This window comes from Mus caroli, chromosome 12, assembly GCF_900094665.2.
Source record: "Mus caroli chromosome 12, CAROLI_EIJ_v1.1, whole genome shotgun sequence".
Taxonomy (NCBI): domain Eukaryota; kingdom Metazoa; phylum Chordata; class Mammalia; order Rodentia; family Muridae; genus Mus; species Mus caroli.
In genome coordinates, this window is record NC_034581.1 from 80,509,227 (window position 1) to 80,536,569 (window position 27,343).

At 48.1% G+C, this 27,343-nt stretch overlaps 1 protein-coding gene across 1 annotated transcript in view; it reads left to right on the top strand.

Annotated features, from left to right (window-relative positions):
• Positions 1-27,343, top strand: part of Ift43 (intraflagellar transport 43) — a 79,580-nt gene that overhangs the window by 27,139 nt on the left and 25,098 nt on the right. Inside the window, exon 3 of the mRNA XM_021179388.1 lies at positions 2,956-3,020. Coding sequence (XP_021035047.1) covers positions 2,956-3,020 — 65 coding nt within the window. The remainder of the gene's footprint in view (positions 1-2,955; positions 3,021-27,343) is intronic.

The following is a 27,343-nucleotide window of genomic DNA, read 5'->3' on the forward strand; positions in this document are numbered from 1 at the left end:
GCTGGCACAGTAAACATGCACCACCCGGCCTGGCCATACATTGACTTAAAATAAAGTGTCTCGGCGGGGGGGGGGGGGGGGGGGGGGGGGGGGGGAGGCTCAGTGTGGGTCATTTTCCTTCAGAATTTGTCGTTCACCTGAGACATACTTACACATGGCAAGAAACAAGACAAGGTCTTTTGATTCTGCATGTCATTTTAGTGTTTATCATCTTGAGTCACCCTGGTTCCACCTGGTCTTCAGCGGGTTACCCTGCTCTGTGCTGTCTAAAGAATTCCCCTCTTTTCCTCAATTCTGGATTCCCAGGCTAGGAAATCCAGTTGATTCTTTGCTGCTGTTTGTCTCACTGTAATTCAGGCTAGTCTCAAACTTGGAATCCTCCTGCTTCAGCCTTTTAGGTGTTAGGATTAGGGGCATACATTATCACACCTAATCTAATTAGTTCTGCCTGGCTCCAGTACACTGGGATTCAGTCACCTGTGTCTATGGGAGAAAGGAGCCCAGGATATGTGGCTGCTTCTTCCAGCCCACAGGTGGGCTCTTGAGGTGGAATAGGAGGGGTGGGTGCCTCCCACCCCCTGCTCCAGGGATAAACAGCTTCTCTGCTTTGGTATTTTAAGTGCCTCTAAGTGGGATCAGCCTGTAGGGTCGTCTTCTGGCTCCATTGCTAGCCTCTAGTATAGAAATCGGTGGGGTACGTTTCCCAAGTGCTCAATAGTGGTGCATTATCCCAGGTCTTTTATTCCAGGACTTGGATTCTTCTCAGTCATTTCTAGCAGGATCTGGCTCATGTCACAGAAAGGCCCTGTATGTAAGTGGAACACATCTTTGCCAGGCCGGGGCACTGCTACACAGGTAGGAAGGGAGACCTACCATCCTGTTAAAAACAGATCAAAACATCATAAAACAACATAAAAACATCAAAACATCATAAAACAACATCAAAACATCAAAACATCAAAAGCATAAAGGCGCTCAGGCGCGTCAAAAGGGCGTTTTCTTCAAATGGTCCCTGTTGGGCTTTAGAGAGGAGGTCATGATGACACAAGGTTTTGGTCCAGGGGTCAGCAAACCACATCCTTTTCCTCAAGGTTGGCCCACTGCCTGGTTTTAGAGTTTTCGTTTTGTTTTTGAAAGTCAGCTATACCCGCTTGTCTTAGGATCTAAACTGTTTGTTTCTCCACAGTGTCAGAGTTCAGTAGTTACAGCAGAGACCCATAAAAGAAAGAGTTCTGTCCTTATCCTTTGTGGAAGTTTGCAAACCTTGTTGTAGTTTGTTTATCCGAACTCCTTTCCAGACTGAGAGCCGCAGTTAGAATTTTGTCAAGTTCTTGGAAAAAGGAAAATTGATACTTCAGAAAACATTCCTGGAAGAATGCTGGGTAATTCAAAATAGGAGACACACTGAGCCATCTCTTCCGCTTCAGGTACTCCGAGAATTGCTGCTCGGTGGTATTTTTAGCTAGGGCATGCTGAGTAAGAATGCGCACAGTACGGTTTCTGCATATGTCTATCCCAGGTGAGTACTCCCTGGCCAAATGGCTTGAGGGAAGTTGAACCCATTGGTGTACATGTTTATGTCTGCTAAGCAAACCTTACTCTTAAGTCTTAATTTTACTACATTTATTCTTATAAAATAATATAAATAGACCATTAAAAGTCAGAAAATGTATGACAGCACAGGGATGGGAAATTTAAGTTGTCCTCAGTTGGGACTCCTTCATGATGTACACACAGCTAATAAACAAACATCAGTGCTTCGAATTCATGGGTCTTTTTGCAAAATCAGATTCCATCCCTACTGTTTTGAAGTATGTTTTTTAGTTAATGTGCACTAACTTTGATATTATTTTTATATAGATTTGCGTTGCTTGCATACTGGTTTGTGTATATGCTCTCATCTTACTCAGTTCCTTACTGCTGACCATGTGGGATGTTGCCAAGTGTTTGTCATGAAGAAATGACATTATGTTCTTCTGTGTTTATGTCCTTGGGATAAATTTCAGGTTTAGAACTGCCGCCTTAGGGCCGGAGAGATAGGTCAGCAGTTAAGAGCACTGATGGCCCTTCCAGAAGACCTGGGTTCAAACCCCCTAGCACCTACATATGGTATGGGGTGCTAGCCTAACTACCTATTAACTCTAGTTCCAGGGGATCTGATGCCCTCTTCTGGTTGTGGTGGGCATTGCATACATGTAGTGCACAGACATACATGCAGGCAGAACAACTCCCACACATAAAAATAAAAATAAAGAAATATTAGAAGAAAAAACTTGGCTTACTGCCATAATAGGCATAAGCAGGCTGGAGAGATGGCTTAGTTGATAAAGTGTCAGATTCTCAGAGCCCATACAAAAAGCTGACATGGTGATGTATGTGGTCCTGTAAGCCACATACATCAAGGGAGGGAGGGAAAGACATGAAGATCCTTGAAGCTCATTGCTCGGCCAACATAGCCTCATCAGGGAGATTCGAATTCAGTGAGAGGCCATGTCTGAAGAAATTGGGGTGGAGATCAATTGAGGAAAGGCACTCAGCATCAACCTCGGGGCTCCGTACACGTGAGCACATTCTCCTGCCCCCTCCCCCCATAATACATGCATGTACCTCCCCTGCCTGTGCACACACCCATACACACACACACACACACACACCCTGGGAATTCGGCTCATTGGTACAGTTTGTGCTTAGCGTGAATGAGGCTCTGGATTTAATCTATAGCTCCGGAGAGAAAAAAAGTCTTGGGTACTTTTAAGTCTTTAGTAGGCATCTGCCACACTGTCTACTGGGAACAGTGTGCCGACTTCTGCTCCCACCAGGAGGGATGAAGATACCTGGTTTTTATAGTAAACTAGAGGTTATTTTTTATCTTGGGTTTAGGTGGCATGAACCTGGCGCTCGGTGGTGTTTGGAGGCACAGGCTGCATGACTGTCACTCTGGCTTCTCTCACACAGGCTCCCCCACCGAAACCACCTCGAAGGCAGGGAGGCTGGGCAGATGACTCCATGAAGATGGCGAAGTGAGTACTCAGCTCCTGGGGGGAAGGGGGAGTCGGGGTGGGTGCGGTGGTGTGCAGGTGTGCCTGTGACGGGTGGTGTGCCTGCATGGTCCTTTTTGTAGCCTTAATAAGGCAAGTCACACCCGCTTAACATGTACAGTATGACTGCTGTTAGATAGACACAGAGTCTTACATCTGTCACCGAGTCACCTTTAGAATGTTCTCTCATCCCATCAGGACGCCTAGTACCTCATAACAGCCCTGTCACCCCTACACCCAGACCATGGGCAGCAGCCAGTTTGCGCCTCTGATTTGCTCTTTCTGAGGTTCATGTCAGTGGGACCCTGATTTCTTCCATCCCTTATGACTCTTCCCTTGCTTGGCCTACCATTTTCAAAGTTCAGGCCTGCTTTGTTCATTTGTTCAGTGTGCCGGAACTGCCTGGTGGTGGCTGTGGCTGAACTCTGTTTTATGTCTACTTTGGACACAGATCACTCATTTGTGAAGAAGGAGACAGGCATCCCCTCACTGCCTACTTGGCATCTCTTGTTTACCGCAAGCCAGCTCTGGGAACTGGTGGGAATATTGGTCCAGGATAACTCTGTACTGTCTCATCTTCCTGTCTTCTCTGGGGTTCCTGGAAGGAAGAACCATTGTCACAGGCCCGTGGTATCCGTGTTTGTGTGGGGCTGTGGATGCTGCGTCTGCTCTCACCCAGGTGGATAAGGCTGGGCAAGGTGTTCAGGGTCCTTAAGCCTCTGGTTGGAAGCATCTGTCCAGATGCCTCTGACAGGATGGCACAGGGGCCGAAGCAGCATGATCGGCAGTGTTCTGGAATCACACCCCTATCCCCTGCTTTTCCACAGCTTAGGCCAGTGACCTTCTGTTTCAGATCCTCACTATGCTGCGGTGCTGTGATTACAACACAGTCGATTAAGCTATTTGGTTTCTGCATCCTTGTCTCTGCTGCAGGGTTAAAATGGCTCTTACTTCAAGGGCCTGATGTGAGGATCTAATGGGTTCACAGAAGAAAAAGGAAGTACCTAGGAGGCCTAGGCAGACGCTGGCTGCTGCTGGTGTGATGACTGGCTCTCATGTCCTCATCTCTTCAGGTAGCTTTGATCACAGGGGTTCTGGCAGATGCTGAGGTGTACTGGCTGGTTTTGTGTGTCAACTTGACACAGGCTGGAGTTATCACAGAGAACGGAGCTTCAGTTGAGGAAATGCCTCCAGGAGATCCAGCTGTAAGGCATTTTCTCAATTAGTGATCAAGGGGAAAGGCCCCTTGTGGGTGGTGCCATTCTTGGGCTGGTTGTCTTGAGTTCTCTAAGAGCAGAAAGCAAGCTGAGCAAGCCAGGGGGAGCAAGCCAGTAAGTAACATCCCTCCATGGCCTCTGCTTCAGCTCCTACTTCCTGCCCCGCTTGAGTTCCAGTCCTGACTTCCTTTGGTGATGAACAGCAGTATGGAAGGAGTAAGCTGAATAAACCCTTTCCTCTCCAACTTGCTTTTTGGTCATGATGTTTGTGCAGGAATAGAAATCCCGACTAAGACAGGTTTATGCTTTATGCTTCTACTCAAGGGACTGTTAGAGAGTCCTTCTAGGTTAAAGACCTTGTTTTTGAGACAGTGTTGGCCAAGGCTGACTTCCAGCTCAATAGCAGCTTTTCTGATCCTCCTGCCTCCACCTCCAAAGTGGAGATTGCAGGTGCATCCTACCCCACCTGGCTTGCACAGTGGTAGGGATCAAACCCAGGGCTTTGCACACTGCTAGACAAGTACTCCACCAACTGTGTTATATCCCTAGTGTGACAAGTGATTTTAAGTCTAGAACAGAGCTGGGATTCTCAGGCCATCCAGGATAAGGTCCATGTCTCTGGACCTTTTACAAATGGTTGTCTTGAGCCAGGGAGGACAGTTCCTGATGATTTGCACAGGGATGGTCACATGGCATTTGGTCATCACTTAAAGCCTCAGGCGTCTGATTTAGATGCACCTGGGTGTGAATTCGGATTGCAGCACTAACTATGAGGGCAGTGTACACTTAAGAATGTTACATAGCCCATAAGGTAGTGGCTTTCTTGAACTGTGGCTGTAGCCCAGTGGAAGAGAGTTTGCCTAGCATGCAGGAGGCTCCAGGTTCTATCCTAACACTAGAAAAGAATAAAAACCCAGCAGCAGGGCATGTTTCGTTTCCTCTGCATCCAGTCCTCCTGTCCCTCTCTCCTTCTCTCCCCCCTCTGTATTTTTTCCTAACCACTTCAAAGTAAGTTGTAGATGTTACAACGTTTATCCCTAAAGACTAAAGCTCCTGTCTTCCAGCATAGTCACAGAATCTTGATCACTGGATCACTGCATAGTCACCTAATAGTATCTAGTATGCACTTTACATTTAATGCCTCTATTTGTCCTTAGAATGCCATTCTAGCTCTGGAATCCAGTCAGAGTCCATGCGTTATACTAGTTAGTTCTGTCCCCTCCCTCCCTCCCTCCTCCCTTTCTGTTTTGTTTTTTTTGTTTGTTTTTGTTTTTTGTTTGTTTGAGACAGGGTCTTTACAGCCCAGGCTAGCCCCAAACTCATATCCATCCTCCTGCCTCGGCATCTGAGGTGCTGCAATTGCAGGCATAGGGTGCCAGGCCCAGCTTCTACCGTTCTTGAACTAAAACAGCTCCCACTGCTGCGGAGTACATGGATTGTCCCAGGGGTCCATGCCAGTTGTCTCATAGAGGGTCTTTCTTTAGATCTCTTCCATTTGTCACGATTAGATCCAAGTTGAAGGTCTGAGGCCCAGGCGATTCTGTGTTCTTCCTCCCATGTCTAACAGGAAGGCCTAGGACTGAGGATAGCCCTGTGTTTAGGCATCGAGTGGGAATGCTCAGCCCTGTGGGGACCTAGGGCACTTCCTTCCCCTCAGCAAGTTCTGTTCCTATTTAAGGGCGAGTGGTGGTTGTCTTTTCCTGGGGCGCTGTGCTGAGTCTGTCCTCCACCACCTTTGTCCTAGCAGCCTTAGTGTCTGCTAGTGTTTTTGTGTGAATCAGGATGTTCTAGTGAGTGCCACCACACAAGGTGTGTTTTCTGCCCTGAGAGAGCTAGATGAAGATATCAGGCATCTCTAGTCAAAAACTCAGCAAGGCAGATGGCACGGGTAGTGCTAGCCGTGTGACGTCAGAGTGGACGGAGGTCAAGGTAGCTGGATTCCAACAGGTGGCAGCTTGTGGGGCTGTTTGGGATTAAGATTTGGCGTTGGGAGGCTGGTTAGATCAGAGACTTCGCACTGGTAAGTGGCATGCTTATTTGCGATGCTTTGGGGATCACAGTAGCTGCACCATGCCATGTCTAAGACAGTCTGGCTGCTGTAAGGAATTACCAGGTTCCAGGAGCTCAGACAGTGCGCATTCCCACCAGGCTTTCCAGGAACATTTTCTGGTGTCGAAGGTCAGATGCAAGCATGACAAAGTTCTTGGTGACGGGCTTTTTCTGGTTGGGTCCACAAGTGAGGATCTGTGCACAGGGAGAGATCCGGTTTCTCTTCTTCTCTCCTGCCATGACAGCTCCATCCTTGTGACTTCAGCCCAGTCTAGTACCACCTGCAAACACTGTCACCTTAGGGATTAGGGTTTCAGCAGAGGAATTCACGGCTGGAGAAGAAACAGCTCCTAGCTGTGCCTTGTACGTGCCTTGTACGTCCAGTAATTTCCATTCGTCGAAGGAGGACACATCAGGGTTACAGGCAGCTACATGTCTCCAGGGGGAGGAAGACGGCTGTTATGGTTCTGGCTAATGAGCTTGTGGCCAGCACACATGAGATCCTGTGATATCTTTGTTTAGTGTGTGAAACATTCGAGACAAAGCAGAGTGTGTGTGGGCCTTGGCCCTGGGAGATACCTTGTTCTAGAACTCCGAGGCCCAGGACAGGATTGACTTGAGGAATGGCCCAGGATGGGACATTACTACCTGTCCCTTCTCCTGGCTTGAAAGCAGTAGCTGTGCCAAAGCCACCATTTTAGAGTCAGCTGCCTGAAGTTGTCTGGGAACTGGGATACTTAAAGAGTGGGTGGGTCCCTGGCATGGCCATGTCCCTAGAGCTGAACACAGGGGACCCAGAACCGGGAAGGAGAAGAAAGGCCTTCTGACTAAGTTTTGTCTCAAAGTGTCTGTTTTTGGGTTTGTCCCTGCATTGATCTGCAAGGGAATGAGGCGAGTAACGGCCCCTCGGGGACTTTGAGGACTTTGCTCTCAATGTCAGCCGTCATTTTCAATCACCCTCTCCCTCCCAGCCATTAATTTTGGCCCAGGATCATGGGGACTTGTCCATCTATCACTCCTAATTGACACTAAATGATCTGTCAGTTTATTGATGAACGGCAGGAGTGGAATTGTCACAATATATTTTACTTTCCAACAACTCCTCCTGACAATTTTACCTTGTCCATCTCGCTCCGTTCACATAAATCTCCATTGGCCGCTCGCTCCTGCTCATGGGCTGCTCCGGTGCCAGCCACTTCCACACCAGCCGCACGTGTCAAGGACATCAAGATGGCGGGAGAACTGTGTGCTGGTCCCGAGGTTACCCCCTTCCCTCCTCCTCCTCCTTTCTCTCTCTCTTTTAATGGCATAGATGTTCCAAGAATACTAAAGGGCTTCTTTCCTCTCCCTCTGTGTCATTGCCATATTGGAGTCTCTACTTTCTTGTCAGCAGCGAGTAGTTAATTCTTATTAGGTTACAGAAGTGTGAAAGGCAAAAAACTCACCAGGCTGGAGGGCTCGGCGGTCTGTAAGCACAGCTGCAGGCATAGGCTCCATTCTCGTAACCCAGCCGTGTTACAGCCTGCCCAGCCCCACCGCAGCCTGTTCATTAGGAAGGTGTCAGGCGTAGGTTTGCTGGGGCTTCCCTGCATGTGCTGTGTGTGGTTCCACGGATGCAGGCTTGCTATGATCTTCTGCCCTTGGGCCTGCGCCAGGCCTTGCGCTGCCAACACCCGAGGCTGGTCATGCCTGTGAGATGTCTTCTCCATCCATCCCAGCTTGCCACTCAGACGGTTCATTTCAGTGCTCCCTGATGGGAAAGATGGGAAATTGCCGGTTTAGACATAGGTACGGATAAACAGCTCATCTGATGAAGACGTACGTAGGGATATGGAAATCTCGTGGCACGCAGAGCAGCCTGACAGCGTGGCTGAATCCCGCCCTCCTGCAGGACATCATTTTTGTTAATTGATAAGGACTGTTTTCCTTTATTAGCCACCACGCTGTTTTGTGCCCATCAAGATTAATAATAATTCCTTAATGTTATCTGATATCCAGATCATAGTCAGTTAATTTCACCGTTGCAAAGATGTCTTGGTAGAGTTAGTCTGTAAAAAGGGAAAAAACCAAGGCCCACACGTCATTTAGCTCTTTCGCCCTTTGCTTCTCATTTGTGCTGTTCCCCTTCCCTTTCCCCATGCCTTTTGATTTTTTTTTTTTTTTTGCTAGGTGGAGAGCAGAAGGTGAGAAACTTAGCCTGTAGAGAGTCCTGTATTCTGGATTTGGACCATTTCTTCAGAGTTGTGATGTTTAAGTTGTTTCTTGATTTCTCCATGGCCTTGTTCCAAGGGAGAGTTAGAGCTGGATCTAGCTGGTGATTCAAACTACCTGCACTGTTGTGGTTGGAGTACTTCATTGCATGAAGCCCAGGTGTGAGGAGGCCCAAGTGTGAGGAGGCCCAGGTGTGAGGAGGCCCAGGTGTGAGGAGGCCCAGGTGTGAGAAGCCCAGGTGTGAGGAGGCCCAGGTGTGAGGAGGCCCAGGTGTGAGGAGGCCCAGGTGTGAGGAGGCCCAGGTGTGAGGAGGCTCAGGTGTGAGGAGGCCCAGGTGTGAGGAGGCCCAGGTGTGAGGAGGCCCAGGTGTGAAGAGGCCTGGATGTGGGAAGTACAGGTGTGGGAAGGTACAGCTATAAGGAGGACACTGGTATCCACCTGTTCCACTTTAATCTGTGGTCAACAGTTAGTCATGTGTGGCCCTCCACCCCACCATCCAGTCAGATGCCTAATGTATGTTGCTTACAGAAGTGGTTTCAATAAAGGTTATCATATAGTAGATTTTTTTTTTTTGATTTTTCACTTCTTACTGAAAATTCTTCTCTGAAGACTTTCTTTTTTTTTAATATTTTTTATTACGTATTTTCCTCAATTACATTTCCAATGCTATCCCAAAAGTCCCCCATACCCTGCCCCCCACTCCCCTACCCACCCATTCCCACTTTTTGGCCCTGGCATTCCCCTGTACTGGGGCATACACTCTGAAGACTTGCTTGTCAATGATTGGATTGTCCTAACCTGGATCCCTGTTGATAACCTTTTGTTTGTAAAACTTCCAACCTAGGGAAAGGTATGAATAGTCCAGTGGGCACCCCTATCCCTTCACCTAAAGGAGCACCTTGAGTGTGTGTGCCTATCTGTGAGTGTGCATACCTGAGAGTGTGTATACCTGTGAGCGTGAATACCTATGAGTGTGAGTACCTGTGAGTGGGAATACCTGTGAGTGTGTGTACCTGTGAGAGTGTGTACCTGTGAGTGTATCTGTGAAAGTGTGTACCTATGAGTGTGAATCTGTGTGTACCTGTGAGTGTACCTATGAGCGTATGTACCTGTGAATATATGTACCTGTGAGTGTGCATACCTGAGAGTGTGTATACCTGTGAGTGTGAGTACCTGTGAGTGTGTGTACCTGTGAGAGTGTGTATCTGTGAGTGTACCTGTAAGCATATGTACCTGTGAGTGTGCATACCTGAGAGTGTGTGTACCTGTGAGAGTGTGTACCTGTGAGTGTGTGCACCTGTGAGTATGTGTATCTGTGAGTGTGTGTACCTGTGAGCATATGTACCTGTGAGCATATGTACCTGTGAGCATATGTACCTGTGAGCATATGTACCTGTGAGCATATGTACCTGGGAGCATATGTACCTGGGAGCATATGTACCTGGGAGCATATGTACCTGGGAGCATATGTACCTGGGAGTGTGCATACCTGAGAGTATGTATACCTGTGAGTGTGAGTACCTCTGAGTGTGTGTACCTGTGAGCGTGAATACCTGTGAGCGTGTGTATCTGTGAGAGTGTATATCTGTGTGTTTACCTGTGAGCCTGTATAGCTGTGAGTGTGTGTACCTGTGAGCTAGTGTGTGTACCTGTGAGCCTGTGTTCCTGTGAGCCCGTGTTCCTGTGAGTGTGTGTTCCTGTGAGCCCATGTTCCTGTGAGCCCATGTTCCTGTGAGCCTGTGTACCTGTGAGCCCGTGTTCCTGTGAGCCTGTGTTCCTGTGAGCCTGTATAGCTGTGATGTTTGTACCTGTGAGCGTGTGTTCCTGTGAGCCCATGTTCCTGTGAGCCTGTGTAGCTGTGATGTGTGGCTCCTTCCTTCCTAGTTGTCCAGGTTGCTCATGTCCTTATTGTTCACTGAGCACCTTGGGGCTGCTGCTGTTCCTCTGCATTGCTAATAACTAGAACATAGTTACTAAAGATTGTTGTCCAGTCTCTGTACTTCCTGGTCTATAATGCTCCACACACAGATGCACAGTATATAGGTGACCTGTGAGTGAATTCTGGATATTGTTTTTTGCTCCATGATTAAGAGGGGGCCGTGTGCCCCTGTGTCCAGAGAAGAAAAGCCCTTAACGTTTGACTTTCAGATTTTCATTGATAAACACAATTTTGTTTGTTTGGATTTCAAGAAAAACAAAATAAACTTGGAATATGTCTTGAGAATTGATTTTTGTACATGTTAGTTTTACCTAAAAAGAAACCAAAACTGCATGGTACAGGGGAGTCCTGGGCACCAAGAGGGAACAGTTACTTGAGTCTTAGCAGATTAGTCATCTATGAGGTGATGAGGGTCCAAGATTGATGCGTGCGCACTCACACACTCACATACACACTCACACACACACACACACACACACACACGTCCCAACCAATTGGCTGACACCAGGACTCAAGGCTCATCTGTATGGCTTTCAGGGATGCTCATGTGAAGTCCTGTTTACACATCTGTCTTAGCAGTCATGTGCTCTCTCTGCGTCTTTCAGTCTCTGTCTCTCTGTCTTTGTTTCTCTGTCTCTGACTGTCTCTGTCTCTCTGTCTTTCTCTTTCCCTCTCCCTCTGTATGTGTTTTCCCTACAGTACACTTCTGAGAAACTCTAAGCTTAGAAAAGATAAATTTTAAGCACACATTCTGTAAGACCCTGAATTGTGTGTCACTCTTCCTTGGAAGACAGGAACAAATATCTACTCACCCAAGGTAGGGGACCGATGACACATCAAAGTATGAACACCACCAAAATCCAGCCAGTAAACCTGTGAATTGTATTGGGATTTCTTGCAAATGACTGAGTGTGAGGGGTGACTTACAGGAGCAAGAATACCTCAAAGACAGCTAAATCATCAGAGCCCACTCCAGTGTGGGTGACAGATCACAAAAGCTAGAAACTGGAACACACTGTACAACCTTCTGGTAGATTGACAAGTTGGAGTGTCTCTTCCAGATAGCTTGACTGTCCTAAGCTTTTACTAGGTGGCTCAGCTCGTTGTCCAGATAGCTCTGCCTTTCTTGAGAGTGTCGCCTAGCAATTCTTACTGCTTTTATATGCTTGGAGATGGGTGGATGGGTGAATCTGGTCAGTCTCAGGATCTTCCTGAAAGTGTTGAGTTGTTTCCAGCCTGAATTTAAGGAGCTTTCCAAACAATGGAATCTTAGAACATCTAGGGCTTTAGGAGCTTCACAGTAGTCAGGAAAGTTTTGTCCCTTCTGGAAGTTCCCTCAGTTTCCTTAACAAAACACCCTCCAAGAGTAAGTTCTAGCTTCCTCTAAATGTATCTTCAGAGCCTGGGCTCAAAGATGGGAGAAAACAATGTAGAGAGGTTTTTGTTTAATACATTTAGAAAACTCACAGTCAAGCCAGGCAGCTGACTCAGGCCTCTCACTTCAACTACTTGGGGTGCTGAGCCAAGGAGATTGCAAGACCAGCCTGGGCAGCTCAATGAGATCTTGTCTCAAAACGGAAAAAAGAAGCCAAAGGAGACTGGGGACACAGCTCAGTAGTGCAGCAGTCGTTTGCATAGCCCCACAGGCAATCTCCGTTCTGCAAAATCGAGCATGAATAAGCAGGCCCCACAATTAACCCTAATTAATTTGAATGTACCTGCATCGTTTATTGCTGGATATCTGATATATTCAATAGGACCCAAAGATAAGCTAAATAACACCCAGCCTGTGTGCATTGAACTAAGAAGTGAAAAGCCAGGATCCTCTCGGAAGTAGGACAGGTGGGCTGATGTGTCAGGCCTTTCTGCCCTGATCTCCAGCACTCCTAGTCTACTGGTTGAATTCGTTTGTTTGGAAGCTGATAGGGGAAGGGGTGAGAATGCTGGGCTCATCATGGCAGAAGTGGATGCAGGTGATGGGAGGAGGCTGAGCTGCCCCTCCCCACTCAGCCCTGCAGCTTCATTGCAGGGAGAACCTTCCCAAGTCTCTTCCTGGTGTTGGGGAAGGCAAGCACTGGAGATGGGCCCTCAGTCCAGCACTGACAGCAGCCCAGGCCTTCTGGGGTTACTTGTTGCGTTTCTGTGTAGGAAAGTCTGGGCTTAATACTGAAGTATAGGCCCTGGAGAGATGGCTCAGTGGTTAAGAGCACTGGCTGCTCTTCGAGAGGACCCAGGTTCAATTCCCAGCACCCACATGGCAGCCCACAACTTTCTGTAACTCTAGTTCCAAGGATCCAACACTCTTAGACAGACGTACATATAAAACACTAATGCATATAAAATAAAAAATAAATAAATTGTTAAAAAACTTACGTATAAGCAGGCTGAGGATTCTAAAAGGAGGGGAGAAGGCAGATATGTGGAGGCTTTGCAAGTTTGCTTCATGCCTTTTTGTTTTTTCCTGAGACAGGATTTCTCTCTGTAGCCCAGGAACTCAATATATAATCCAGGCTGGCCTCTATCTCCAGTGTGGTGGGACTGTGTGTGTGTGTGTGATAGAACTCTGGATGATTTTTACTTAAATAAGAAACGACATTGTATAGAATTTTAAAAAATGCAAAAAGGTGGAATAAAGACTGAAAGCCCTCATTCCTGCCTCCCATCCTAGAAGCAACCACAGCTTACCATGTGTGCGTTTGTGTGCATGTGTGCACTCACGTACTTACACATATATACAGATGCTGGTTAATGTATTTCCCCTTCCTACCCTGACACAAGAGGCAGCAGCACTCATTTGGACTCATTTCCTGTTTGGATCTCAGAGTGCTGTGTCTCACCGGTCTTTCCAAATCTCATCAGTGTAAGGTGAAAAGGAAAGAGCCCAAGAAAGCAGCTATCATGTGAGCCCTGGAAAGTTACATAGTAGCTTCTAGATGCACACAGGAATAGGCTAGAGAACAGGTACACCATGAACCTCACTCTGTCTTGTGATTTGGGGGGCACTTTCACACCCTTCCACTTGGGACAGAACCAGGGATGCTGTGCAGAGTCTGAACCAGCTTGGGGCCCTGTGTAGTGTCACAAAGCCAGTTCGCTGGTGCAGCGCATGGGCGTGATGTGATGTGACTGCACTGCCGCCGCTAAGTGCTTCCCAGCTCACAGGAGCATCAGGAGAGGAAAACGGAGTGCCTGAACTGAGCTTGTTGTCAGGGAGAGGACACCTGGAGCCCCATGGTGCAGCTTTCTAAGGCCCTTGGTCCACAGGTCCTTGCCCCAGTGGCTGTGTGTTAGCCTGGTAGACCCAGGGGTGAGTGCTAGCTCTCTCACCTCCTTAGCCTGCTACTAGCCCTTCTCTTGTGGTAACCTTTTCTCAGGTAAGTTAGCCTTGACTTCGTTGTAATTTAAAGTCCAGCTGTGCTTCTTGAATGAATTCTTCCATGTCCTTTGAAGACTTTGACCTTTAGCCATTATGGTGTCTAGTTTTGCAAAAGTGAAGCTCTCTAGGCACTACGGCTAGTCATTTCTTGGATCTGGGGCTTGGGTTGTAGAGCTGGAGGCATAGCCCTGGAGATCAGAGACAAAGTGAACAGCCCTTGGTAGTAGCCCTTGAACAACCACAGCAAAAAGCCAAATCTCCTGTGGAGCATTCCTTTTTTATCTGGACTTTCCCCTCTCTAGAAAGTTCAAACCCATGTCTTTTCATCTGTCCGATTCTGCTGTTGCCAGACTAGCCACTTGGGTTCCACATTTAAAAAATAAAGCCATCTCCCTGGTGTAAAACTGCAAAGACATAAAATAAACTTACCCCAGCTACTGCCTCTCCACTCCTGGTTGTCTCTCTAGAGGTGAATTCCCAGGATCTGGATTGTCTGCCAGTGTCCTGGAATACTTGAGGAGATGCACAGATGCCCCTGACCAGTGACAGTGTAGCAGGTGACTTCTGAGTTTGTTTGTTTGTTTGTTTGGTACCATGAATGCAGCATGTGTGAGAGGAAGCTACACTTTGAGTCTCAGGTTTGGGTCTTTCTCTGGACTAGCAATAGTGTGGAGCTCTTTGGAGATGCTGGGTGACAGCGGGAGTGCAGTGGAGCACCCAAGATGCTGCAGTATGGTGTGCTAAGCTCTGCCCTTCTGTCAGGTTGGGGTGTTCTCTGCATTTTAACATCTTTACTGAGAAATTGAGAACTGTCTTACAAAATGTGTGTATACTTGAGTGTATATATATATATATATATATACATATATATACATATGTGTGTATATATATACACACACATATACATACTACATATAAAAATTTAGATAAGAATTTTAAGCGTACTGTGTTCTGCACCTTGCCTTTTTATTATTATATTTTCTCTTAATGGTAATTTCATCTTGAAGATCTTTAGGGCTTTTTCCTTTTTCTTTCTCTTCTTTTTTGGGGGGGCATGGGGAGTTGGCTACTGTAGATATCACACTCATTCTCTGGGCTTCACTACCTTCCAGTTTTTTGCCACGTGGCATCTGGTATGGTGCCCTTGCCTCTGGTAGAGCTCATCAGACATTCCCAGGACTCTATTGATACGCGTCTTCCGTGTCTACGTTTGTGTGTGATTGGAACAGCAAGGCCAGCAGGCAGAGCCATAGCCTGTCCTCTTATTAGAGCTGTGCTCCAGCCAGCCCCTTGCCCTGCGGAGGAAGGTGAGCGGGAAGGATGCAGTCTGCACTGAGGCATGAGCCAAGGCCCTACTAGACCTGCCATTAACAGGCTTAATTAGGCCAGTCATTAAGTTCAATTAGGCATTGGAAGCGACTGTCCCTTCCAACCCTGTAGTGCCCTCCAAGAGCTGGATCTGCTCCCAGACAGCCAGTTTGGGTGCTAGGCAGTTAGACCTCGGGGCTCTAGCAGCCCCTGACTCTGTTTCTGAGGCTGTGACTCCCGTGCTAAGCCCAGGCTACAGTAGCTCAGAGTGAGGTACTGAGAATGCCTGCAAACACAGTCAGGCATCTGTTTGCTGAGCCTGCTGACTGAGCACCAGCCCTCTGCGAGCCCCTCCCTTGCCTGTGTCTGTAATGGGAGCCAGCATTCGCCTACGCTCTTTGTCCCTTCCTTTCCTCACCATGTGGTCTTGATCACATCATGTGCACTCTTTGGCCCACGGTTCCCTGAGGAATTGGACTAGATGGTCCCAGCACAGAGAAATGGCTCAGTTGATAAAGCTTGCCCTGTAGGTATGAGGACTTAAGTTTCAGTCCCCAATACCCATGTAAAAAAGCAGAGTACCAAGGTGCACACCTGTATTTCCAGTGGCCAAGCTGGAGGCAGGAGCATCTCTGGGCTTGCTGGCTCATCAGTGTAGCCTAATGGATGAGCTCCGTGTTCCGTGAATGCCATGCACACGTATATATGCACATGTGCCCGAACACTAAACATGCACTGGCATGGGAGCACACATGCAGGAACATGCACGTGAACACATACACATGCTCACAGGAACCAGACGACCTCAGGGTTTCCCTTCTCAGCTGTAGCATGTGTTACATGCTACATCAGCAGTGAGGTGTTGAGTATTGGTTCCCATTCCTTGAAGTCACGCCTGCAGTGACTGGGAAAAAATCCCATGAAGCCATACACACCTTGGAAGAGGGAAGTTGGAGGAGACTGAGCCTTGAGCCTTCTTATCAGTAAGTGAGGATGCTTTAAGGAAAGGCAGTGAGTGGAATGCAGGTTCGTAGGTGGGTCCTGTGGAGGCTCCGACGGGTGGCATGGCTCTGAGTCTGCAGATCAGCACCCTTGGCTCTGCTTCTTAAGTTTCATTAAAATCAAGTCTCAGGCTGTAGCTGAGGCTCAGGAGTAGAGCACTTGCTTAACATGTGCGAAGCCCTGGGTTTAGGGTTTAGTCCCAATACAACCCACCAATACACGCACGCACGCACGCACGCACACATGCATACATGCATGCACACACTTGATCTCTACGGCCTCTGTGCCTCTGAATGCCCAAGTGAGAGCACCTAGCACATTTCCTAGCTGCCTGCTCAGACCAGGTCATTATTGACCATGCATTACTGCTTTGAAGTGAATCAGTTGATGAAAGTGAGGCAGGATTGGGCCTTCTGGGCTCAGGCCAGGTGTGGGGAGGCCTGAGTTCACTGTGTTGACTGTTTACAATGAGCTATGGTGGGAGCTAGAACCCAGGATAGCCCAGGGCTGAAAAAAGAGCCTGGCACTGCAGGCATGACTTCAAGGAATGGGAACCAATACTCAACACCTCACTGCTGATGTCAGGGTGTGTGTGTGTATGTGTCAGTGTCTGCGGGTATATCTGTGTGTGTGTGTGTGAGTGTTGTCGGGTGTATCTCTGTGTGTGTCAGTGTCTGCAGGTGTATCTGTGTGTATGTCAGTGTCTGCAGGTGTATCTGTGTGTGTCAGTGTCTGAGGGTGTATCTGTGTGTGTGTCGGTGTCTGCAGGTGTATCTGTGTGTGTGTGTGTGTGTGTGTGTTTATCAGTGCCTGTGTGTCTGCATATGTGTATGTGTTCTTAATGCACCATGCTATTCTCTAGTGGGTACCAGCCAGTGTCCTGAAGTTTAGCTTAGTTCTGATACTATATACTTGGAGTGAGCATCAAATTCCACAGGATGAGGGCTCAGCCCCACAGGGTTGCCCACCCTCCACCCCCTACATCTACACCCTGTGCCAGCTGCTAATCTCAGTTGCTTCTTGACTAAGCAGCTATATAAGTCTTGGGTTCTCACCGCTTCTTCTCGGGGTTCAAATACTCTCCTCTCTCCTAGGGTAGCTCACAGAACTGAGCCAAACATTTCATTTGCTATTGTCAATTTGTTGCAAAGCATATTTTAAAAAATTATAAGCTAGGTGTGGTAGCACATGTCTTCAGTCTCAGCACTCAGGAAGTTTAAGGCCAGCCTGGTCTACATAGTGAATTCCAGGCCAACCAGAGCTATACAGTGAACCCTTGTCTCAAGAAAATTTGTATACCTTTTCCTTACTCTCTCACTGTGTGTGTGTGTGTGTGTGTGTGTGTGTGTGTGTGTGTACACATACCATGGCACGGCTGTAGAGGTGTAGATGTCAAAGGATAACTTTGAAGAGTTAATTTTCTCCTTCCACCACATACATCCTGTGGCTTGGTGGTAAGTGCCTTTATCCACTGAGCTATCTCACTGGTCCACCAAGCGTATTTGAAAGGATTCAAGTGAGCAGCCAAATGAAGGACTAGAGAGAGTAATGGGGTTAGCTACCTGTCCATCACTGACCTGGCAGCTCTCAGGGCCTGCTTCTTTTGGGTCTCTATGGAGGCTTTATTAGATAAGCATGGCCATCGGTGATGAACCTTCCCCTGCGCTTCTCTCCCCTCCCAGACTCTGAAGTCAGGCATAGGGAGGTTGGGGGACAGACATCCAAACTTCCAACTCTTCGGTCACACAGGCTGAAGGCAGCTCCTTCAGCCACCAGTGCTCCTTTCTGGGTCTCTCTTAGTCTCTTATTTTCAGTCATCCCATTAATATACAAACAAAACAAACCCCAGAAATCCTCCACGCCTCAGAGGCTTCGGAGTCGTGTGCTAGGAAACCGATATATGTGTGTCTCATGGTGGCCCCAGACACCGTGCTCTGAAAGGCTGTCTCTGCCCTTCCTTTTAGCGGTGTCTTCTCTTTAGGTGAAAACAGAGTTGTAAATGGAGTATGACCGTCTTTGTCTTCTGAGTCTGAGACTGTCTCCAGCAGCTGTTGGCCATGTCGCTCATCTGAATCTTGAGACTTCGAGCTCCCCCATACCCATTTCCAATCTGGATTTCTGGATTTCCCTTTAGAGATAGTGTATAGAGTTATAACCGATTATGGTTGTCTCCATACTGTATATACCTTCTGGGCCACGAGCAGTTCCCACCTGCCATGGCGTGAGCTGTGTACTTGGAGTTGTTGTCACTACAAGCAATAAAACCCCATCCTCAGGGCAGACACAGAAAAGTGTTTGTCTCAAAAGTGAGAGGACCAGGGCCAGCAGCCGCATTGCACCGGCACGGACCAAGCTCGTCCAGCTCTCTGCCGCACTGTCTGTAGTGTGTGGTTGTGTTGTGTGAGGAGGGTATTCTCTTTGATCTGCTTCGTGTCCCCCTTGCTCAGATATGGGGTGACTCCTTCCCCACAGAGTGAGAGGCTGCAGAATGGAAAACTTCTTACCTTTTTTTTTTTTTAAAGATTTTTTTTTCTTCTCGGGAGATAAACTTTTTTTTAACGATGTATTTATTTTATGCATACCTGTACACTGTAGCTGTCCTCAGACACACCAGAAGGGGGCATTGGATAGCATTACAGATGGTTGTGAGCCACCATGTGGTTGCTGGGTTTTAAACTCGGGACCTCTGGAAGAGCAGTCAGTGCTCTTAACCGCTGAGCCATCTCTCCAGCCCCCCAGAATGGAAACTTTTAGTTGGGATTATTGTTTTCCTGGCAGAATTGGGGTTGAGTCAAGAGGAGGGAGGGGACGGCTTTGGGGTGAGTGCTGGGCTGTTTTCTAGGCTCTCACACTGGCAAGCGGCTCCAGAAGAAACTAGACTGTCAATTTGTAAACACTGTTGTGAGACTCGGTGTGGTAGCTCTCATCTACAACTGCAGCACTGAGGAAGCTGAGGCAGGAGGATTATCCTTTGAGGCAATAGTGGGCTACGTTAGTGGGAACCAGGTCAGTCTATGTACGTTACATGGTGAGACTACAGTTTTTTAATCTCATGATGTGCAGGTGTGTTCTACATAGTGTAGAAACAAGTTCCCCTAATTCTAAAAGCTGGAAGAAGTGGAGAATCCTTCAGAAAGGATTTAACATGTCAAAGCCAGGAAAACTTGCTCTTTACATAGGAGTAAACTGTAGAGGCTGAAAGGAAGGAAAGGGACCGAGAGGCGGGGAATGTAAAGCTGGAGGTAGGAATGTGAGCAGGGTACACATTACACAACCTTGGAGGTCAAGTCCATTTTGTTTACAAAGCAGTGGCCCAGCCAGGGTGAGGCCAGCAGCTGGATGGAATGTCCACAGAGTTGTGAATCTGTTAGACAGCAAGGGCAGGCTGCTGGGTACTCAGCTGAGAGCCCAGGTGAATTCAGTGATGGGCAGCAGGGCCAGGGGATGCTGGGTCCCCAGAGACAAGAGGCATGAAGTAACTAGCTAATAGTTATTTAATAGTTAATAAACATAGACACAGATAGCTGGCAATGTGTGGACTCGGATTTGGTTTGAGGGAAAGATCGTCCCTGCAAGGAGAAACATCCTGTAACATTTCTGTCTGCGAGGATAATTGTGCCCATGGCAGCAGCTGCTTCTACCCACTGAGTACTTCCTGACTACCAAGTATAGTCATGCACTGCGTAAAATGCAGTAGTCAATAGTGGACCTCAGGTTCCTCAGTGGTCCCCTGAGATGATATTGTCTAGTGGCACATAACTCACTTAGGCTAAATACACACTGTGATGTGCATACGATGGTACTGTCTAACGGTGCACTGCTCAGCATGGGTCTCCTTCCTTACGTGATGGGCAAGTGAGTGGACTGTGCCCAGTACTGTGCCTGAATTGTGGTACTTGATTCCAGGAACAGCCCTGTGGTAGAGAAGGCGGTGTTTTCCCTGTTTACAGAACTCCCCCCAAGAGCACCCAGCTAGAGAAGGATGAGTCACTGGTGTGACCTTCCGTCTTAGTCTGTTTCAGCTGCTATAGGACGACACAGTAGAGCAGGTTATATAGGAATGTATATAGGAATGCATATAGGAATGCTCCTCCACATTCTGCATCTGAAAGTAAGAGGTGGCAGCTGCTGGGGAGAGATGCCATCAGCTTCCAAGATGGCGCCCTGTGACTGTGTTCTGTAGTGGAAGGGTAGAAGGACCTAGTGAGTTCCCTCCAGCCTTTTCCCAGGGTGCTAATCCCTCTGCCCGATGGTCCATCCGAGCAGCCCTGAAAGCCACACCTCTTAGTCACTGCCACACCAGGCTTTAAGTTGCAAACCTTGAGAGTCTCTCACATTCATCTCAAGTTTGGGGGAAGACTCACATTCCAGCCCTCTGACTTGTCCACACTCGGAATCTCTGGTTTCTAGTGAGCTATAGAAATCAAGGTTGGAGCTGCCTGGGTTTGGAGGTTTAAGAGGATTCAGCGGACCTGTGCAGACACCCTCCCTCCAGCCACCTGGCAGGACGGTTGAGCTGGTGAATGGGTTACAAGAGTCATCAAGAGAAAGTCAGACTTCTCCATGCGAGTGACAGTGTTGTCCCTGCAAATGAGACTGGAAGGGGGCAGTTTCCTTCCTATCCTCCCGGTCTCCCCATTAAAACCATCCCCCCCCCCACCTCTCCACATCGATTTGGGTCTCCAGACAAGCACGTTACACAGTCTTGGTTGACATTTCCAGGCAGGGCTCAGCCAGGTGTGGAGTAGGGGCTGCTTTGAGGTTGTCAGATTAGAGGCTATTCCCAGCAAAGGGGACGTGTGTCAGGGAAGGCAGGACTGGAGTCCTCTAACTCCGGAGAGCCCTGAGCACCAGTGGAGGTTAAGTGGCTTGGAATTACAGGATCTTACAGTTAGAAAGGCTCTTGCACATCACCTTGCCCCACTGCCCAAGGTCATGCAGCTAATTAGTATAATGGAATGTGCCTCGAATCCTACTGCCGTGCCCATTCTCAAACCTTGAGAGCCGCTCACATTCATCTCAAGTTCATGAAAAGGCCACACGCTGTACTATTTGAGCAAGAGCTAGGTGCTCGGAATAAAATCGTCTTTGCTGCTGTCCTCTGGGGCTCTCGCAGAAATGAGATGTTGATCCTATGAAGCAATCTTACGAACCAAAAAAAAAAAAAAAAAAAACTTTCAAGGAAAAAAAGTTGTGTCCCCTGAGCCAGCCAGGCTGAGCTAAAGGGAGATGGGTTGCCTTGTAGTCTGAGCCGGAAGTCAGGAGGGACTTGTGAGTGACGCCAGCCATTGGTTAAAATTCTCCTGACAGAAGTGGTCCCCTTGTTCTCCCTTTGATGGGTTCGTGCTCTCAAAAATAAAGTGCGGCGGTGAACATCACACCTAGCTCTTCCCTTTGCTTTTCAGTCCTCTATCAAGAAATAACCAAGAACAGTTTTATGATGAGCTGCAGCAGCTTGGCCACATGTGCACAGGAACCAGCTTCCTCAGAAAGCCTCCAGCTGATCTGGTGGGCTGCCGCAGACTTTACTTTGGGGCCCATCCCCTTACCAAAGCTGTCAGGGTGTCCTTGGCTCATATCTGCTCTCGCTATACCTGGGGGTGCTCTGAGATCTTCAGGAAGCCACCGCACACAGCCCTGCTACTCCTCTCACCTCAAATGTTGCAGCTACAAGGGGGATGCAGGAGTCACAGGACCCTCTCAGTACACATCTCATTACTCAGGCCAGATGGGGTCTTTATTGACATCTGGGGGTGAGTATAGGATGTAAAAGAGGAGAAGAGAAAAAAAAGCAACGGGTTAGTGAGGGAGGAAATCTTTCCAGGCCTCTGTGGTAGCGCAGAGACCTTACATTCCAGCACTTGGGAGGTTAAATCAGGAGGAATCCAAGTTCAAGGCCAGCCTGAGCAATATAGGGAGATTCATCCCAGAACAAAACAAAACCAGAAAGCAAACAGAAGAGAGTTGAAATCAAGGTTTCTGGAAACACTGAGAAGAACTTAGGGGCCCTGGTTACTTCTGCCTGTGTAGCCTTCTCTTCTCCGGCTCCGGCCTCAGCTGTGTCGCCTTCTTCTCTCGGGCTCCACACAGCTGTTTCCCCAAGACTGGACTCATGCCTGGGGGCTATATCTTTTCCATTAACTTTCATCCCTGATCATCCAATGACTGAGCCTCACCATGCCCCCAGTATTTCTTTAACATGTCTCCAGCCCTGCGAACACCCGCTCTTAACATGGAATACACTGGAGGCGCAGACTCTTGGCAAACTGTAACATGTAGTCACCCTAAATATAAAGCATACATTCTTTAAACTTGTGTTCTTATCTTTATGGTCCTCTGACTGGTGATGCTATCTTTCCATTGAAGATGTGGTTTTCTCTCAGATACATTGGTTAAAGGATAAGGAGCCTTTTTAAAAGGAACTGTGGTGCAGGTGTAGAAAATGTGCAGCTGTAGTAGGGATTGAGACAGGGCCGTACGATGTGGGGAGCTTGAGAAACTGTCCACCGTAGTCCTCCACCGTAGTCCTCCTGCTGAATCATCACCCTGCCTCCTGCAGCAGCTGAGGAACCTCTTCCACTCCCGCCTCTGCTGCTGCTGCTGAACTGCAGAGTACAGGGTGAGCTGTGGGCTCTGCAGGAATCCAGCTTCTGTGTTGGCTTGACTGACTTGAGGGGAGCCCAGGACCCCACCCATGAAAGCTGATTTCCCTCTCAGCATAGTTGGTCCGCTCTTGAGCAAGCCCTGCTGCCGACCCTGCCGGCTCCCATGCCTTCTTTATGTTCAGTTACTACTTAGCCGCCCGCCGGGAGCTACCACCTTGTCTGGCTTCATGCGGCCTTGTCATGGGTCTGGCCTTTCCAACCCGAGAGCCTTCCTGAGGCTTCGCTGCCTGTCTTTCACTGGGCAAGCCCTACAGGAAGCCTGACTGCAGTGGCTGACTCCATCTGAGTCCCTCCTTGGCATTTTGCATCTATCCGTCTCCCTGTCCCGTGAAGTTTGGAGCATAGAGCACACAGCACCAGCCTGAGCGGTGCCTGTGAGGTCCTAGCTCTGCAACCAGCAAGCTGTGGGCCTTCTCTGGGTCCCTGACATCTCCATGTCAAACTTAGCAGTCACTAATGAGAGTGGATGGCAGTGGACTGGCTGTCTTAGGCTTTGCAGTACGAGCTTATAGAAGATTTCATGTTATTTCTATACTGTTCTTGTTTCCTACCAAAATAGAAAGTACAGAACAGAATTTCTGGGCTGGAGAGATGGATTAGTGGTTAAGAGCACCGACTGCCCTTCTAAAGGTCCTGAGTTCAAATCCCAGCAACCACATGGTGGCTCACAACCATCTGTAATGAGATCTGACACCCTCTTCTGGTGCAACTGAAGACATATAATAATAAATAAATCTTTAAAAAATGCCAATGTGTGTAAAATTAAAAGAATTTCCCCAGTTCTCAGCTCCTCCTTAGCCTATAATTGCAGACCAGTAAAGTACTATAATGCTTAGCTGCAGTTCCTAAGGTACAGACTCCAAACCCTCAGCTACTTTTTTTCTGCAGCAGACACATGCACATATTTATATGGTTTCAGCTACTGAAACTGTTGCTGTGTGTTCTAACGACTTTTTTCTTGCTGCCTTGTTAGAATCCTAACAACAGTGCTATTTTTAATCTCCCCAGCAGGGGGCAGACTTCATCCAGGAATGGCTGTGTGATTCTCTATCTCATCCAGATGACAGAGCTTATGCACAGACGGGACTGGGATGCGGGTTTTCATCTCTCAACATGATACGTGATGATGAACTATTCTTACACAAACTACATAGGATGCAGTGTGACCTAGAGCCACACAGTGACAAAATTTGGATGCTAGGGAATTCTTACTTATCTTTAAAAGAAGTGACGAAGGATAATACTAATCTTTTTGGACACTAAACACACAGATGACTGGAGCTAGGCCCTGAGGGATGGAAGATAGGCACTTGCTCTTTCAGAAGAGACTTGAGTGAGAAATCTGTTGGCTTTTCTCAGGAATTTTAGGTGTGTGTGTCGGGAGAGCTTAGAGCAGAGACTCAAATGTTCCATTCATTACCTGGTCCTGAGTGGACGGTGCAGTCATGTTTACAATGGCAACCTCGCCTTCCCTTCGCTCTCCATCATGAAGGTCCATTTGGAAGACTGTATGCATTAAAATGTGGAGCCTTGGTTTGGAAGATTGTATGCATTAAAATGTGGAGCCTTGGGCTGGTGAGATGGCTCAGTGGGTAAGAGCACCCGACTGCTCTTCCGAAGGTCCAGAGTTCAAATCCCAGCAACCACATGGTGGCTCACAACCATCTGTAACAAGATCTGACTCCCTCTTCTGGAGTGTCTGAAGACAGCTACAGTGTACTTAAATATAATGAATAAATAAATCTAAAAAAAAAAAAATGTGGAGCCTTGGTTTGGGGATCAGGGAGAAAGGGCCTCCCTTCACTCAGGCCTGGCTGAAAGTCGCCTCTGAGCTTTCAGAGGTGATGGGGAGGTGAATTTTTGTTTGGGTATTTTATTTTATTTCATCTTATTTTATTTTTGGAGTTTCACTATGTCTGGCCTTGAACTCATATGAAGACCAAGGCCTCAAACTCATAGAAATCCACCTGCCTCTGCTTCTTGAGTGCTGGAATTAAAGGTGTATACCACCATGCCCAGCAAGCAGTTCTGAGGTTTCTGTCAGGCATTTTTAACCATGAGGCTAGGACACTTGTAGGAAAATAGCATTTTGATTGCTTCCTTTCACAGGAGGACACGTTGGTAAACTGCAAGGAGCTGTAGCCATTATGGCTCTCTAATTCTCTTCTATGAACTTGGTCCCTGCTGCTGAATCTCATGGTTTTTGCACAGACCCATGTGATGTTAGAGTCTTCTCATCTGCAGCGGGGTATAGTTTTCCTCGTGTGCCCAACTCTTCACTCTGCTTCCTAGATTAGACACAGTGGGTTTTGGGAATGTACAGGAGGTCTGGGGTCCATTTGGCTTCAAGGACACTTCCCCCCATTTATCCCAGCTATGTCCCCTGCTAAACTAGGTTAACGGTGTCTAATTAACCACCGAACATTGTCATGCTGCATAAAGATAGAGTCCCGGCTGTCCTCTGAGCCATGGTACTTTATCTCCATTTACATCTCCGCAGTGTTCCATTAGGCAGAGAGACTGTTTCCAGGAGGTCTGCATTAGGTCCTTGTCTGGTGGCAAAGGAGACCCAGGTTGCTTTGGGGGCCTCACCTTCAGCTGCTGGCAATGTCTGCAGGTTGCAGTCATAATCACTTACTGTCCCTCGTATGTGGTTCTTATTTTGATTGTTGTAGCCAACCCAAGCCCTTGATGTATCAGGCCATCAAGGACAGATAGCTGCAGGAGAGTTGGAGAAATGAATCAAGTACAATCAAGTAGGTAGACCCTCATCTGAAGAGTTACCCAGGGGTGATTTTTAACTCCATAGCACATTCTTTTCTATGGAGCCCCAGAATGAAAGCAGGAGAACCCACAGTCCTTGGGTTTCCTGTGGCTGCGGTCATGCAATGTGACACTGAGGTCATGCTTGTCCTCAGCCAGCCCAATAAGCAAAAAGGTAAGACCGGGGAAGAGAAGGTGACTTAGCCCAATAATACCCCCACCCCCACCTCCATCCCCACCGTATTACAGAGTGTGTAATAAACCACTGGACTGTGAGACTTGGCAAAGCTGAAGCCCTGCTATAAGTTCAAAGCAGGATTGTCTAATGGAAAGTATTAACTGGTTCCTAGCAGAGGGAGGGACATATCTGCCCAGGTAGAGCTGCTATTACTGTCTGTGTATCCTTGTCAGGCAGGGGTTAAGAGCTGAGCTTTGGCATTAGCTGTCTTGTCTTACATTCACACCTGCTGCTCTCCAGGTGGGCAGCAGAAAGCTGAGAACTTTATATCTCTGAGCCTCAGCTTCTTCAGTTGTGCAGTAGAGTGAATAAGAGTGATAAGGGATGGTTCTAGTGCATCGTGTGTGCTATATGTAATGCGGTGCCCAAGTTAAACATTGTTAGTGCCCAGTGTCTGGCAGCCCCAAAGGCAACTCTCAACTCTGCCGAGAACCGTGAGGCTTCATCAAGCTGAACAGGGCAGAGAGACACAGATATAAACACCAGGAGGGGACTGGACTTTAGAGGAAGGTGGTGGCATCAGGGCAGCAGATAGGCACTTGTGTCTGAGAGGCCAGCAGCTCCTGGCCCAGTGTTTTTGTGGTTTGCTAAGGGCCACTACAGATGGCCAGGATCTCTCCCTTTCCAGTTGCTGGCTGACCAGACATGCTTCCTCAGCACTGTCACCACGTCTGCAAGGTGGGAGCTGGGTGGCGTTATTCTTCTCGTCCACAGGCAAAGCTGTATTCTGCAGAATGGCCAAAGCAGGCAGCAAGTGATGGAGAGGCCTCTCACAAGAAACCTGCCACTTGATTAACTCTTCAAATGCTGTCTCAGCAAGCTCCGTGCTTTTATATTTTGCATATTGAGTGAGCACCTTTGATGGGTCTGCATTGCCTGGCCTGCCGTGGTGGTGAAGACTCTGAGTGAGTCTGCGGAGTGGGAGCTTTGCTCTGTGAGCTGTTTGGTCTCCCAGGCATTTCTTCTTTGTTAACACTTGTGGCGGAAGGCAGGTGTGTGGTTTGCTGCTTAGCAGCCATGCAGTCCAGCCTCGTATCTGGAATACAGCTGTGACTCTCGTAACCATTGCATAACTGTTTCTAGAAATTACTACCAGGGGGGAGTTGGTGGGATTGGCAGTTCTCCATTGAGAAAGTTTTGTGTGTGATTTTGTTGCCTCCTGTGGTTAAGAGCTGCCTGTTTGGAGGATTATCTGCAGCCTTGAGTTCTTTGTGTAGGCAGGGGCAGTACAAAGGACTGTGTGCACAGGAATCCAAACAGATGTGTGGGTGCCCTGGGGATGCTGGCTTGTCAGCTGAGGCAGTGTGTCTGCGACCTAGGGTGAAAATCAGAGAAGCAGTGCCTAGTGTCAAGCTCGTCGCTAACTCGCTTTGTCCAGCATGAGGCCCATGGCCTCAGTGCCCAGTAGCCTTGAGCGTCATTGGTTACTGAGGACACCTGCAGTGCCCTGTGGATGTCTTTGGAAAGTACTGACAACTGGTGTGTGTGTGGCACCGTGCTACCTAAGATGCCCTTGGGGATCAGACGGATGTAGTGA